Below are 17,097 nucleotides of genomic sequence, written 5' to 3'. Positions count from 1 at the left end.
AGCAAAGGGTTTTGTGCCTGCCAGGCATGCATACCACTCCTCAACGTTTTTCAATGTCCCAAGAACTGTTTTAGTTGTTTCTGTGCAAATATACGTACTTTTATGAGTAGGCATTATTTGTTTTATTTCAGTTAAAAGGTAGTTGAACTGGCTGCCACAAAGCATAGTCCGGGGTAGTCTAGCCACACTGCGCGGCGCATTGGAGTACGCTGCGTTTCCGCGTGGGCTGCGGCGCCTATATGGTTACTCGCCCTCTCCGGAGTCGTCGGTCGGCGTAAAGGCAGCAGCGGATGTCACCGCAGGCGTACCTCCTTGCGCGAGTACGTCGATTTTATGCGTGCATGTGGTTTGCTCTTTAGGACGTACGCATTCCTTGGTGTTTATTTTATTCCTTTTTCAGAGCAACGCGCTCGAAATGCTGGGGGCTATGGCCAGAGTTTCCAGCGAAACCAGCCTGTTCATATCGTTCACGCTACAAGGCCGGTTGTACGAACCAAGTGATCTAGAAACAGGCGATAACACAACCGACGATTTTGGCGTCTTCAAGCCTTGTAGGGAGATACCATATGACCAACAAGTCAATCCTGCTGAGGTGAGTCAGTTAACTGAGCAAACCAAATGATCCCTTTTCTCTTACGCACTTTGTTAGGCGTGTCGGTATAGGCTCGCCTGCAATGCTAACAGGGCAGTAAAGAAAGCATACCTGTTATCAGCAAGAGACGTGCATCCGCATCGAAGTTCGTTCTTACTTCGTCGGTAATCGCATGGTCGTCCGCCGCACCTGAGACAGACGCCATCCCAGCAAAACGCCTCCCCACCGAAACCGACGCTGGCACCAACACGGCCATGCCTAACATCAGAAAGAAGCAAAATTGATGCAGGGTTCTCAAAAACGAGTAGAAGGCTTATATAATTGCCACGGAGAGCCTGAATACGACAGTGTCAGCTGTCCGTTCAACGTAACTTTATGAACACAAGTAAACTAAAGTACGTCCTAGCACAGCATAGCGCAGCGCTATGGTGTCGGTGTGGTATTTTTTCTGCGCCACAAAAGCTCGCCAAGATGTGTGCTCAAGTGCGCATCCCCCCTGAGGGCAAGCGCACAGAGGGCAATTGTGATGTGCAACACAAACCAAGGTTTGTCCCCTGCAAGACGGGTACAGTTTATCGGCATCCTCTGTCTTGTGGCAAGATCTACATGGGTCGGAGTGGTCAATGCGTCAATACCCGCCTAGGTCAGCGTAGACGGTCTCTAAATGCGACCACCTACTCCCGACCACTGCCACGCATGCGGCTAGCGTTACCTTGTGCTAAAAGAAACAACCGTTCTTTCCAGACACGCCAGGCAGACAGGCCGGTGCATTACTGAAGCCTTTCACATCAGGAAATTCGGAGACGGCTCTGTAAGCCAAACCTCGATAGCGCTTTGTGACAAAAATTATGACGTGCCGCCAAATTGGATGTTCCTACTTTGTGGGAACATCCAGTTATGAGGCCGGGAATGGCTCTTTGTTGATTCTTCATGCGTTTCACATTAACGGAGCCATTAAGAGAAAACAGAAGTTTGGTCCATTCAAAAGATTACCTTGTTAGAATCATACTGACAGAACTTTTCACGTAAACTTCCCTCAAATAAGCTACATAATTGGGAAAAAAGGAAATAGCCACGCGACCCATTAGCTCGTTTCGCGCAACAGAACCTATGATGTCATACAAGCCAGCTCTGCGATTGGCGGAGGGCGGCAAAAGCAAACACAAGCTACCAAGGGCTTATAAGCTTGCTGAACGAGCTATTTGCGCCTACATTTAGGGCACATTCTTTTTAAAGCCGTCAGAATGGTGGGACAAACAGTGGCAGTTACGAAAGCACACATAAACTTAGAAGTACCGACGCGTACTGCTGTTGGTCTGCGCACACGGTGCTTGGTTTAGCTGCACAGGACTGCGAGGCTTTGGGGTTGTCTCAGACAACACTGGCCGATTGACGCAAGCAACGGTGTCTTGCGTGACCATACTTGTGGAGCGAGCACTGTGTTTCACGAAACGACCATCTTCTCCCTGAAAAAAAGAACAAGCGAGGTTTAAATACCCTCAAAAAGAAACCAAAGGCAGAAAACCGCTTGTCACGGTATGATGGCGCATCTAGGTTCACGAGCGGCAAACAAGTGTTCCCAATCGGCTGCAGAGCGGTCGCTTCCCGTGATGTCAATGCAGACGGCGAAAACGCACGATTTAGCGGAAATTCCAAATTTCAACTTAAAATAATTTATCAGTGAATAAAGCATCGTTTGCATTCGGACAACCGCTGGGGGCATTATTAAACGCGAAATCTTTTGAATGACACAAACTTGTATTTTTTCTTCATTGCTCCTTTAAGGCTTTGGGGGTTGCCTACGGGGGAGAAGGGGGTATGAGGGTATGTTCGATTAGAATGCTTTGCTTTCTCTCCCTCTCTTTTATGTTGCAAACGTTCATATTCCACACACATCCCGTGAATAAACTACTTGTGAGTCGGCTCACGTCCTCGCTGTTCCCTCCTTCCACGTTTTTCTTCGCGCTGTTGTCGAGAATGCGTCCTAACTAGAAATGATGCCCAGTAAATAGTCGAATTACACGAATATGTACATCAGTTTTTCGATCTTTTGCGGTGCGGTCGCGGCCGCAAAATGTGTCTGCCAAATGATGGATTACGCTCCACGGCCGAGTGCCGGCTTTGCCCCAACGCTCCAGGAAAATATTTATTGAAAACCTGACCATTCTCACTTAAAGTCAGCAACACATTGCAGCCGGGTGCTTCTGCGCCCTTCTGTGCTACACAAACATAAATGCAAAATCTTTTTTTCTTTAGTTTTACCGGAGACTGACTTTGATTGGAGGACGATACTGAGCACGCAAAATGGCAAAGGAATAGAAAAAAAGTTCTCAGAAGCAACATGACTGTTCCAAATCAATAACAAGGCAGGGACACGCGGCCCCGTGGCGATTCAAACGAATGCCTTCTCGTTATTCTTGTATGTGTGCCCGAAATACTGCAAAAGTTAGTTACGTAACCAGTGAACAAAACTCTGCGATTTTCTCCACGCAGCCGATATGCTTTTTCGGACTTTCTAATGAATTGGTTTCTCACTCGGCTGCAGTGGCTGCATTGCCTGTGTGACGTGAACACAGGGAGAGTGGCAGGGATATGAAAAGTTCCCGCAAAAAGTAAAATAAGTAACGTTAAATAATATTTACCATTAAAAACGTCCCACATATCAGTGAAGCTCTCGCACGCATTTTCAGAAAACGCGGTGTGCACATCGCGCACGTGCCCACTAGCAAACTGCGTTCTGACCTCGTCAACGTAAAAGACCCCCTCCCCCGCTCCAAGTTTCCAGGTGTTTAGAAGATTCCGTGCGCCAAATACAAATCAGTGTACATTGGCGAAACGGGCAATCTTCAACGAAGATTAACGCAGCACCGGAACGACGTAAACAAGGGCCATGCAAGAACAAGCGCACTGGCGGAGCACTGTGAGAAAACGGGACACGTGGTCGACTGGGACGAGGCGAAAGGTCTCACAACCGAGCGCAATCTGGCTTCTCGATTGCTGCTCGAATCCCTCATCATTCAGACGACGGCCGACACTATCAACAGCACAGACGGCAATCTGCACCGTATCTACCCAGGCGGCACAGAAAGTGTGCCCCAAGACCGGCCCGTCTATGGCCGCTTTCTGGCATGTCCGGCCAGCATCCAGGTTCTGGCAGCCACTGATCGTGCATTGAACGGCCAACATTCGGCTACCAGCGCTTCGGCATTTTTCCGTCCGCCCGTGTCCAGACGCACAACGGCAGCTAACCGGCTGCCAGATATTCAGTTCTCTTACGGTTGCCGATGTTGAGAAACAGAACGGCCGAAGTACGGCCTTAGGGCATCCGTTTTTTCTTCGGGAAGCGGTAATCGGCCGAAGCACGGCAGGCGACCGGCCACAGAATATGCGTATTCTTGCGGCAGTTGGTGTTCGAAAGGAGACCGGCCGGAGCGCGGCTGCCGTGCATTCGTTGTTTCAACGGTGAACCGCGCGTCCGGCGGACGTACGGCCCCAGAATATACGTTTTGCATTCGGTTAGCTGTCCTCGGCCGAATTCCGGCAAGCGAATGGCAACAGAATATTTGGCAACCGGTGTTCAAGAGGAGACCGGCCTACGTAAGGTATCTGGTTATACGTCCTTTTTTCGGCAAACGGCATACAGCCGAACAACGGCTCGCGCCTGGGCGCCGAGAATTCATGCACAGACGTGTTTGGAAGGAGACCGACCGGTTTTTTCCTGGGGGACAAAAAGCCGTTAGGGAGCCGAACGACGGGGACGCGTTTTTCATCCGCTCCGTGTTTCTACGTTTTAAATGAACGAACATCGTTTGTCAAACAGTAATGAGTGTTCTCGGTGAACGGGCAAGGTGCATGGACTCACTGGACATTAGCAGGGAACCTTTTAGGTCATCGAAATGTCATTTATTGCCACAAGAGGACTGTGCCACACCGACGGGTGAGCTAAGCCTCGCCAGTCATCGCCGCTACCACGCTTCTGCCGCCGGCTTCGTCGACGCATCATCTCGAGGCTATTCGCCCGCTCAAGAAATGGAGAGCATTGGAGACATCGATCCGCCAGAGATGTCCGATCCGAGATGGAGATGGGTCACCAAAATAACTGGCCTTCAAGGGCGTCGAGCAAGCGGCAACCACGCAGGAGCTAAACCGCCACCATGTCAAGGACTCCCCACCACAGAAAGGCAAGTGGGAGCAAAAGCGCAAGTTATTCTGCTTACAATTAAACAGCGACAAGCAATGTTGCACTATGTTGTTGGTGATAAACGTAGAAGAGACTCGCTCGTGCATTGGTAGGATCAACTTCATGCCCTGCACTACGTTACTTCAGGGGATTTTATGACTGCCTATTTAGAAAAAAAAATTTTAAATTTGCGATAACAACAGAGCGTTGTCACTGACGAAGCCTAGCTGTTAATTTAGTTCCGATGTTTGAAGGTGAGCTTAGCTACTCTTGGGATATGACTCATTTGGGTAAACATAATCGCCAGCATCCTAGCAAACACGGATTTTGTCAGGATTTTCTTGCTCAACGCAGATTGTTGAGTTCACGCACGATTTGGCTCTTGAAATAGATAAGCTTAAACTGGTTGACTGTATATTCTTGGACTGCAGAAAAGCAAATGATGGTGTTGCATATCACCCTCTGCGTAGTACATTTCATCCTATGAACTGAATGAATCGGTTTTTGCATTGTTATTACTATTGGTCCTATAGCTTTGTTCAAAAGTACAGTGTAGTTAACCGGACTATAGCGAATGAACGTGATTCCGTATACCTGCAGCTTTATTCGCATTTAATAACATCCTGGTGTGCTGATTCAGAAAAGTTTTTGGATGTTAAACAGTCTGTTAACGGCACCTTTACAAGAAAACCTTCATTCCAATTGGATACGTATACCGTAAATTATGCTGCTGTGACAACGGCCGAGGAATATAAATACCTAGGAGTTTAGTTAGGGAGTGGTTAGAGGTTAAATAGGCAGGTGCACACCGTAAAAGTTACAGCTGCATATGTTTTTGGCTTTCTGAGACGAAATTTCAGTGAACCTCCATCTAACTGAAAAGAACAACCGTATTTAACTCATGTGCGCTCAATCTTGGAGTACGCATGTGTTTTCGTGGATCCCTACACCAAAGAGCTCGTTGATACGCTCGAAAACATACAGAATATGTCAGTGCGATTCGTATTAGGTAATTGGCTCGCTCAACTTAGCATGAGAGAAAGTAAAAATAAACTGAAATGGCAGGACGTGAAAGATCACAGACGAAACCACAGGTTTAACTTTTTTCGTAATATCTATCATTCCAAAACTGTTGTAGAAGGGGAGAAGTATGTCCAAGCGCCATTCTACATATCGCAAAGTGGGACCGCTAGCTTAAAGCAAATTATTATCTTTCCTTTAAAGGTGACGCCTTGCGCGATTCATTTTATTTTACATCAATACTTCAGTGTAATTATCTTCGAAGTATGATTTTATTAACTGTCTATATTGACGATTTTCAGCGCGCTTTGTAGAATTATTTTGTTATTTTGTCTCATATTTAATGCTTAGTGTTATGTATCTCCCTTCTGTAAGGCATGCAAAGGCAAGCAGGCATCAAATAAATAAATAAATAAATAAATAAATAAATAAATAAATAAATAAATAAATAAATAAATAAATAAAACAATGAATAAATAAATGAATAAAAATAAATAAATAAACAAATAAATAAAACAATGAATAAATAAATCAATAAAAATAAATAAATAAATAAATAAATAAATAAATAAATAAATAAATAAATAAATAAATAAATAAATAAATAAATAAATAAATAAAATTCAAGAGGGGAAAGTTTGCCTCCGACGGGTTGAGAACCCTACGCATTGAACCTTGACGAATAAAATATTTATTGCCCTCTTCGTTGCAGTATGCAAGGTTTCCTGTATACATGCTACCATTGCTATGTTATTGGTTTGAAACAAATTATGTAACTCTAATTTTACGCCTTTCCTTGCGTGAACACAAAGGGATACAACTGCAACCACCTGAAGCAGGGCGTCATTCGCGACGCGTCTAGAATTTTTTGAACGTAGTATGACATTAGAAGAAAATTAAGCTCTTTTGGACTATTAAGTGGTGTGGACGTATACTCATGAAAACAACATTAAAATAGATTGAAAATGAAAGTACCTGTTCGCTCCTTCTTAGGATCAGCCCTGCGCAAGATCATCAGAAAAGTTGATCGAGTAGAAAATGTCTTTGCAAGAAAAATGGGCAAAAACTGGACATACTTTTTTGTGAAGGAGTTATATTAAATGCTCCTGAGTGTTTTGTTGAGAACCAAAACGCTTCGTAAAGGCATTCACGCCGGTTTTATATACATCAAAATTGGTCAAGCAACTGTTATAAAAATAGTTTATGTAGTCATAGCATGAAAGTGTTCCGGAATATTGCCCTAAAAGAAATTGGCTAAAAGCGGCGCAATTTATCTCTCTAGTATGCGCCCTCCGCCGCCTCCCCCCCCCCCCCTCCTCTTTCCCCGTTTATTACAGGTAAGCCGCCCCACAGAGGATATCAGGACCTGGACAATACATCTATTCAAGCTCTACAAAGAACTGAATAGTTTCTGTGTTCGGCAGTAAATGAGGCACAGCAATTAAAGGAACGACAATTTGTGAGCACTGTTTAATAAACGAATTTTCCTGTCTACTGAGGCTGGTAATTAAGCAAGGCTGCGCTGAAAGCTTGACGGCTGGTGTTTGCGCGCGAGCTCACTTTGATGTGGCTGCATTGGACCCAAAATGCTAGGTTTGTGCTGCTTCTGCATTGCGCGAATGAGTCATCTGCTTGCGCGACATGCAGTGACCGGCCTCAGTACAGCTAACGTACTGTGGCTGAACTGCAATGCCCATAGCACGGCCGTATTTCCGGTAGCTGTAGTCCGGCTGGACTCCGACGACCGCATCTCGGCTGTCCTCCGGCGGACGTACTTCGGCCGTGCACGGGTGGCTTTGGAATGGCCGGAGCCCTACGGCTGGAATCTGGCCGTATGACCGTAAGTCGGTCGACTGGCCGACGGACACTGGCTGTTGGACAGCCATGGGAGTACGGCCGTATACGGCCAAAAGGCCCACATTTGGACATGGGCCGAACATGGCTGCCGGAAAACGGCCGGACAGAAAATCACCGGCCAAAGTACACCGGCCTGTTTTAGGCGGAACAGTCCTGTGCTGCCCGGGTATGCAACCTCATTGCGACGCCTCATTCCCAATATACAGCTTCGTTTTCCACGCACATGCTCATTGTGATCAAGGTACCCGTAGGGGTACCGAAACGTCAAAACCGCTTCTTTTACTTGGTCAGTGACCTACGTTTCATCGTCACAACCATGCTTTTACCTGACCAGACGCTATTCCGTCAAACTGTGAACTATGTTAATATTTATTCTAACGTTTCGACGGGAGACCGGTCTTTTTCAAAGATCTTTGAAAAAGGCCGGTCCCCGGTCGAAACGTTAGTATAAATGTTATGTTTTTCAGATTGACTTCTCCATCGTAAAGCTAACCTCATAGCCCGGAACCTTTTCTCTTAACTATATATATATATATATATATATATATATATATATATATATATATATATATATATATATTGTGAGGACTGATGGCGACGGGCGCCTGCCTTCGCGAAGAGGGAGGAAATAGTGTGGGGACGCATTGAGTCAGGTGGCTGCATCGCTTGCAGGGACGAACTAGTGTGAGGGCCAATCCCCTCACAAGGACGCATTTCTATGCATCACCTGTAAATCCCCACCATCACACAGTGGCCTCCGCCACTTCTTCATTTTGTAGATTATCATCATCATCGTGTGGTGTGGTGTTCTTCGGCCCGATCGCCTGAATAAAAGGCTGCCTCGAATCTTCGCCTTTCAAGATATATATATATATATATATATATATATATATATATATATAGAGAGAGAGAGAGAGAGAGAGAGAGAGAGTGAGACAAAGAATAGTATATTCACAGGTAGAAAGTGAGGAGAAGTTGTAGGAAGCGCTGCGAGATTCAGAGGCCTTGGTCCAGGCTGACGGCTTCTTGAATGAAGTTAATTAGGCCGCGTTGCTCATCTTCTCTTTTAGGTGAGGTCAGCCACTCTGTAGGGTGTTTTCTAATTTGGATGTAATGAGGGCACTTCCAAAGAATATGCTCTTCCTTATTTGTAGTTTTGCACTGTGAACATGACGGTAAGGGTGTTGTTTTGCCATATCTGATGAGATGTAGCCTCGCAGGTGTTTCGAGTGTTCCGGCTTGTGCCTGTCGGAATAGGGTTTGCTGCTGCCTTGTTAGGTTTGGGTGGATAGCTGGGAGTAGGCGTTTCGCTGTTTTCTATTCTTTAAGGTGAAGTTGACAGTGAGTTGGTCCCTGAGATGCCGAACTTTGGCCGCCGTTGCTGGGAGCCCGGATATATGTGTCTCGGCCAAGCCGATTAGCCTTTTTGTTTCCCAGTACCCCGGCGTGTCCAGGAATCCAGTACAGCTTCACTGTTCCTTGAATATGCTTGAATAGGTGTGCCGCCGAGCGGGATGTATGATCGAAGTCTAAGAGTCGACATGCCCTCTTGTTTTCGGTATAGATATTGAGGGGACGGAATGGTTTGGAGAGGTGGATAACAGCTTTGCCAATGGCGTCTAGTGCCGCTTCTTCTGCTGACTTGGTTTGCTTGTTCACTTCTGTTGAGGTTCTGTTGAGCACCGCTCAGTACACGACAGCCCACGAGGTGTCTTTTCCCTCCGTGTCCGTGTATACATGCATTTGCTGAGGTTCTCGTTCCGGTTTCTAATTGAAATGATTAGCCCTGATGGCTATTTGTTCTGCGTGTCTAGTGTCGTCCATATTACCGAGAATGGGTGCTATCACTAACTGCTGCCTGTCTACAGGCTCTATCTTGCAGTACTCGTGCACCATTGCTTGGGAATCATAGCCGATCAATTGGAGGAGTTGAATCCCGGCCTTGCTTTGCCGCAGTCTCCTAAGATGGTTGTATTTGTGGACTGAGACAGTTTCCTCAATGGTGGCTGTGATGCCCATGTCCTCGATGGCCTTATTATAGGTGGTTATCGGTAATCCTAAAGATATCATTGAGGCTTCTCGTACTAGAGTAACTAATTTCTGCAGTTGGGTCTTGTTGACGATTGTATAAGGAAAGGAATAGAGTATCTTATGCGAGATGTGATGACTGCTTCCTTAAGTCGGAATAGGTCTTTTTATTTAGGTCCTCTCTAACGTAGGCACCCGAAAACAACGCCTTTAGCGCCAGTAATAAATATAGTTGAAGCGATGGATACGTATCCCGGACAGGCTGTCGATGCGGAGACAAACCACGACAAACTCCCTGGCGGAGAATTAAAATTGAACTACAGCCTTAGCGTAAAATGCTTCGTGCCAGCATAATGTTACATAGAATTGCGTCACCTTGGTTGCTGCTCTTTCTTCAGCGGAAGTTGGCTCTGTGAAGCTCAAAATTCCCACATGTCCATTGATGCAATTTATCCAGGAAATTGGGGTACTTACAGTGCAAGCGTTAGCTACTAGGAGTTCGAAGTGCATAGAAATCCGAACATATTTTTATGGCATAAACACGGCTTAGTGCACAAACGAGTGTCACACAGACGAGCGCTCGTCCTGCGCCTATTGTATATGCTCGTCCTTTTTTCAGAAAGCCTGTGTTCATTAACCAAATACGTCACTCGCCCAAACTCCGCTTATACATTTTTACCCCACGAACAGTAACACGAGCTTAATATTGATCGTTCTTAGTCATTGGCACCTTCAATGTCATTTGAATTGATTGCGTTAAAGTGTATATTTATTGCATGTTGTTGACGCCTAATTGCGCTTCTTTTATTTTATTTCCTAGGTGTGCTCCCCAGATTTCGAAAGAAATTACCACTTCCAGCAAGATCTGCACGCCTCCTTCGCGTTCCACAGATCAGCCAATCAGACTCTTACTCTTACATTCGACAATGAGCATGCGCTGAAGGAAAAAGTGAGTGCCACCTTCGTTTTTCGGTGAAGTTTGCAATTATACATGTGCTATCCGAACCATTGGCCTAATCGTAACCAACCAACGTCACAGACGGAGCGGATCGTGGATGCATTCCAATGTAACACGTACGTGTTCACTAGGCAGGCGCATTTTTGCATGCGGTGTATCTTAGGACCGCCCAATGCCCGTCCGCGTCCGTGCGCATAGCATTTACAATCGCGAAAAATCCCACAGGCAGCGGCAGGATTCCAGCCGGTGCCTGGTGACGAGACAGAGTTAGAGTCAGTCGTCTTACCGATTGGGCTACGACCGTTTTATATATATATATATATATATATATATATATATATATATATATATATATATATATATTGAGAGGACCTTGAGGGACAGGTGCAGGAGGACGTTTATTAGGAAGCGTTGCAACCGTCGCGGACCCAGAACCAGCCTCTGATGACGATGATCTTCCCAAGAGGGGAATTGGTCGAATGGTGATGAGAATAATTATGACGAGAAGAAGATGAAGCACAGGAGGTTGCCCACATTGTACGACCCGGTCACTGTAAATAGGACGCGATGCTCAGAACGTTCTTACAATATATATTGTGAGCAGTTAGTCGTGCGCCAGCCCTTTGGGACATTGACCGCTACCACAGTTACCTAGGGGCCACTATCCCATACCTCATCTTCCTCTGATAGTCATCATCATCATCATCTTCCACCTCGGGGCTCGTGTCCGCCTCTTCGCCGCCAGCTGAGTGTGTGTTCCGCGAGAGCTGCTACGCCTAATAAACGTCCTGTACCGGCTGTCCTTCAAGGCCCTTACAATATATATATATATATATATATATATATATATATATATATATATATATATATATATATATATATAGAAAACTTTGAACAAGGCAAGATAAAAGCACGATTGTTGCCAACGTTTCAGCAAAGAGACTTGCTTTCGTCAGGTCAATCTCTCGCCTGGCTGGCACGCTTTAGATAGGGGTAGGTCCCCAGGTGAGAGGGGAGAAGGAAAGAAGGAAGTGAAATGGAGAAAGCGGATTGGTTTGGGATTATGTCGGGGGAGATATCGAGGGGCAAAGAAGGTTGTATAGTTTAAGCCGCGAAGTAGGTCACAGGGAAGTCAGCCGGTGGTTGGTGTTCGGGGAATTTTTGGAGAGAAAGGATGAGAGGGTGTTTGTTGACCCACCGCGGGGCATACGGAAAGGTTCTCAGAACCGCCGGAAGCAGACCAGCCGGGCAAATACTCGGAAGTGTCACCGTGCAGATACTCCTAGCAAATCCTCCTTAGCTGTAGCGCAGAATTTCAACCTGCCAGGCCACAATTTTGATGACCTTAAGTTGTATATACTGCAGTCAAACTTCAGGTCTCCTAGGGACAGGAAATACCGAGAATCCTATTTAATTCACAAATTCAACTCCATGGAACCCACTGGAATTAATGCGTCTAGGGGCAACTTGGAATCCTTGTGATATTCACCGGGAATACAGAAATAGGCAATGTCTTGCATATACCTTATCCAAAGACTATTACCGCTCCGTCTGGTCCTTACCTCGTCACCTAATTCCTTTTTTTTCATTCCTTTCAATACTCGCCCGCATCCCTCCAACCTTTGCTTTTGGAATTCCATTTTATTTATTTTTTTTCTCTCTTTTTTTTTACTCCGCGCGGTCTTGTGCCCCGTACGTCACTCTAACTTTATCTTTTCGTTTTTGAGTTCCAGGACAGGCCTGTTCCAGGAATGTTGCCATGGGTGGCACGGGCCATTTCAGTTGCCCGGTCATTGCTTTTTCTTTTGTGTGTGGGTTTGTGTGGTTTCCCTCCCTGTTTTTTTTTCCTTTTTTTCTTTTTCCTTGACCTAGTTATTTCCCCCATTCTCTATCGTTTCTTTTGACCTGAGGCTTGCAGATAGTTTCTGATAAGGACCACACTATCACCGCCTGGTCTGCTTCCAACGGTTCTAAGAACCTTTCCGTATGCCCCGCGGCGGGTCAACAAACACCCTCTCATCCTTTCTCTCCAAAAATTCCCCGAACACCAACCACCGGCTGACTTCCCTGTGACCTACTTCGCGGCTTAAAATATGCAACCTTCTTTGCCCCTCAATATCTCCCCCGACATAATCCCAAACCAATCCGCTTTCTCCATTCAAACTTCCTTCTTTCCTTCTCCCCTCTCACCTGGGGGCCTACCCCTATATAAAGCGGGCCAGCCAGCCGAGAGATTGCCCTGACGAAAGCAAGTCTCTTTGCTGAAACGTTGGCAACAATCGTGCTTTTACCTTGTTCAAAGTTTTCTTTTCTTGTGTTCTCTACCATCTTCAAAAGCTAAACTGCTCCATATATATATATATATATATATATATATATATATATATATATATATATATATATATATATACACAGATAGAAATGCTGGCAGTCTACAACGCCAAAGAAGGAATAGGGAAATGGTTAGACTATTTTTTACCGTTAGTGACGTTACATTATTATTTTTGTTTATTAATTACGTGAGAAAGAAAGAAAGAAAAACACGCGCCCAGAGTGGGGACCAAACCCATGCCTTTTGGTTAGATCTCGAATGCCTTACCAATTCGGCTATCTGGGCGACTGTGTTCTCCTTCAGTGTCTGGGGTATGTATATTTACTACAACTGTATCTGACGCTTGAGGGTAGTAGCCAGCGCCACTCAGACAACACGGGGAGAAGGGGACCTTCTTTTCAACCACCGGGGCGTAACGCAAGCGTCTACAGCCTGTCATAAGCGGGTAACTGGCGGGAAACCCTCTTATGCTACCTTGGCATCAAGGCTGCTAGAACCGATGCCCTCGCTAAGCTTTCGTACGATAAACGGGTTTCGAAATGAGGGGCTCGTTAGGAAATACAGAAAGAAATGCTGGCAGTCTACAACGCCAAAGAAGGCATAGGGGAATGGTCAGACAATTTTTTACCGTTAGTTATGTCACATTATTATTTTTCTTTTTTATTAATTACGTGACAAAGAAAGAAAGAAAAACACGCGCCCAGAGTGGGACCGAACCCACGTCTTTCGATTTGATCTCGAATGCCTTACCAATTCGGCTACCTGGGCGACTGTGTTCTCCTTTACTTTCTGGGGTATGTATATTTACTACAACTGTATCTGACGCTTGAGGGTGGTAGCCAGCGTGGTAGCCAGGGTGGTAGCCAGTGGCGCTGGCTACCACCCTGGCTACTTTGATGCACCTGCTTTTTACTTTTTTCTTGTTATTTACTTTTTTCTTGTTATTCTTATATGTGTACTTTCTTCCAGCGTAAAATTTTTATTAATTCAATTCGTTTTTTTTCAACTAAGCCCCATCTCCCGTTTTAGGAAATGAAGCGCTTTCACACGGCGTTCTTACTTTACCTCCATGCGCTTCCCTTATATTTAAAGCTCACAATCCTTATCCGGCTGCCTGGACGGGTAAATTTTGGCCTGTCTGCCTGGCTTTCTCACTCGATTTTGCTATATGGTAGAAGAAAAAGAAGGCGCTCACATATAGCACATATTTGCAGGACAGTTACAAGCTACTATAACTTGTACCGTCGCTGACACATTTCCACATTATTCAGTACAATGAAAGCCGAGGTGTATTCCAGGCAAACTGAAGTAAATGTCTTGGAGTACTGTAATTACGCGGATCATGATCCTTGCATCTACCCCACCTGTGATCGCTTCTACGAATCTTAATTAGAACCTCTACGTCTTGCTAGATACCCGAGTTGCCACTTTGAAGGAAGTCAATTTCGTTTTTCGTTGTACCATCGGGACTTCTCCATGTCCGTTTCCTATTCTTTTGTTTGTAGAAGAATGTGTTCATTAACCTCAGGTTTTTTTTCTCTCTGCAAATCCCACCAGTGTATCCCCTCGACTGTTGAGACTGTCTACTCCGAAGTTTCCCACTGACCTTTCTCCAATTTGCTTCCTACCGAACTTTGCGCTAAATTCTCTCATGACAATTGTGAACTGCGTTCTTGCCTCCTTCATTGCTGATTCGATGTCTTCGTAGAAGCTATCCATGGCTTCATCATCATTGGTGGTTGTTGGCGCAAACGCCTGCACTATCTTTAGCCTGTATCACTTGCTTATCTTGATCACAACAGCCGTGACTTTCTCACTAATTCTGAAAACCACCTCCACGTCTCCTGCTATTTCTCTGTGGATAAAAATTCCACACCCCGTGTTCTTTCTTCTCTCGGGATCCACTGTAGCACAGAATATGCCCGCTACTGAACTCCATGAAGCCTTCTCCTATCTTTATAACTTCGCTTAACCCTACGATATCCCGCTTAATGTCAGAGAGCTCCTCTGGTAGTACAAGTACAGCTAAGATTTCCTCGCTAGACAGAGTGCCCGCGTTGAACGTTGCCAGGGTAAAGTTCCAATGGCGGCGTGTCCGGACCCAGATATTCTCAGCACCCTCTTCGGTATCGCTGTTCTGACCACCGCAGTGGACTTCTGCTCCACAGCTGCTGAGGACTGAGGGCCGAGAGCCGAGTTGGGTCGCCATGGGAGGGGGCGGCCAACTGCTACGACATAGTAGCCAGATCGTCGTCTGGTTAGGGAGTGCTGTTTATCTCCCTAAGAGCATTCCCGGTCGGAAATGACGACAGGAAAAAGTTCTGTAGTTTTGTCGTATTTTCGCGTGCCGTACTGTCGTCTTGTCGTATTCTTGTTGAGTCGGTATTCTCACGTTTTATCGGTTCTCGTATTCCTGCCCTCACTTTGATGTTCCGTCATGCCGAATCCCTGCCTTGTCGTGATCCTGATATTCCATCAGTAGTTGCACACGGTTTGAATGTTATTGTCCATTGTGAAGAGTAGCGGAAATGGAAGTTCTGTTGTGACTACAGGAATGTTTGTCGTTACGACAGAAATGTGTGTCGTAACAATAGATGGCTTTCCCGTAAAAGCTGGAGTTCTGTTGTCACAACAAGGTTTTCTGTCGTATGACAGAAACTCTTGTTAGGTTTTTGCTGTATTCGTGTTGTGATTTTAGACTGGGTTCTAGCATGGTTCATCCTTCGTAGTGTTGCTCCTTAGGCATCCGGGATACTGGTGGCTTCCGGAGCAGGCAGCCACTTCATACCTTCATGGGTTGGGCATAGAGAGCTAGACGAAAAATAGCGAGAGAGCGAGAGGCATTTCCCGCCGACGACGTCGTCGTGCACGCCTGTAGTCATACGGAACCAACGATTGCAAGTATTGATTTTTACATGCGCGGTTCTGAACAAGCAAGCTGGCAGGCTAGCCGTACGTCCTGGCGTCTGGCCGTTGGAAAGGTAAACTACTGCCATTCTCCAGGGTATAGCTACAAAAAATGGCTTATTGGAAGCTCAGCTGGCCAAAGAGGCTGAGCTTCTCAGCTGACAATCAGCTGCCTAGTTTGAAGCTCAGTTCACGCAGCTCCATGTAAGCGTGTCCGCCATGAATGGAAGGTTCTCGAACTTATCGTGATGGTTTAGATGTCGGCTTTTGGCTGTCTCTTCACCAAAAATGCGCCAAGCGAGCTCAGTTATTTGTCAAACTGTCAGACCACAACGCGGAAACGCGAGTATGACATTAGAAGCGTCACCTTGTCGGAAAAATGTGCTAGGTTTTTCTTGTTTTTTTGCTTGCGTGTGACTGAGCGCGCGCAGCCACCCCGGTGCCGAAGAAATAAAACGTTTATAACTGTAGAACTATTCGTTCCATACGGTTCAAATTTGGTACAAAGGTGCTCTAGAACTCTATGAAATAGGAGTGCGAAAATACTAATCCTTTCATCCACCATTACAGTGTAAAAAGAACGCAACTAAGCTTTTACGAATAGTACAATAATAGTTCTAGTCACCAAAAAATTGATTACTTTGAACGTATTTAGCCAGTTGTTTGTATGTCTTGTTCTCAACTTTATGAAAAATCAACTGCCAGATATTTTTTAGCATTTCAAAGAAGTTTCTTTTCCATTTCCTGCACCCAGGCATGTCACGCCAAAAGGCAGGCGCTTGTCCTCAATTTCGGCCTGGCAGCATACGATATCGACTACGAGTCCCTGGATGCAACCTGCCAAGGCCTCGGCCTGGGCGGGCCGTACAGCCGAACTCTCGTGCTGAAAAAGTTGAACGACTTCATACGCGAGAACTACGATATCCGCGCCGACCACGAAAAGTGCACCAGCATTAGCTAGTCATTCAAATCCATTAGGCAGACCAAGCACTAACCTTCTCCACCTGTTATTTTCTGTAGTGAATAAAACTTTTTCTAATGGTATTGGTCGACCGTACTTGCAATACTTCGTAGCATCATGAGAATTGTTTCAAAGTGTTTGCTTCTTGCTCCAGTGCTTTAGTTCAAAAATACGTATATAAGTATATAATGTTAATTTCATCACGTCTACCAGAATTGCAAATATATGTATGTATTTTCAGCATGACATGTAGACATTGTTT

At 45.6% G+C, this 17,097-nt stretch overlaps 1 protein-coding gene across 1 annotated transcript; it reads left to right on the top strand.

Moving 5' to 3' along the window:
* The first annotated feature begins 206 nt into the window (after positions 1-206).
* LOC144139036 (uncharacterized) lies at positions 207-16,870 on the top strand. Its single transcript, XM_077671525.1, has 4 exons — positions 207-320; positions 401-592; positions 10,498-10,626; positions 16,629-16,870. Exons 1-4 carry the CDS (start codon positions 291-293, stop codon positions 16,833-16,835), a joined length of 558 nt encoding a protein of 185 aa, XP_077527651.1. The 5' UTR covers positions 207-290; the 3' UTR covers positions 16,836-16,870.
* The last annotated feature ends 227 nt before the right edge of the window (positions 16,871-17,097 follow it).

This window comes from Haemaphysalis longicornis, unplaced genomic scaffold (genome assembly GCF_048455015.1).
Source record: "Haemaphysalis longicornis isolate Haplotype H1 unplaced genomic scaffold, Haemaphysalis longicornis Haplotype H1 scaffold_5, whole genome shotgun sequence".
Taxonomy (NCBI): Eukaryota; Metazoa; Arthropoda; class Arachnida; order Ixodida; family Ixodidae; genus Haemaphysalis; species Haemaphysalis longicornis.
The sequence above is the reverse complement of the archived record's forward strand: the minus strand, read 5'-3'. Positions and strand labels throughout refer to the sequence as shown.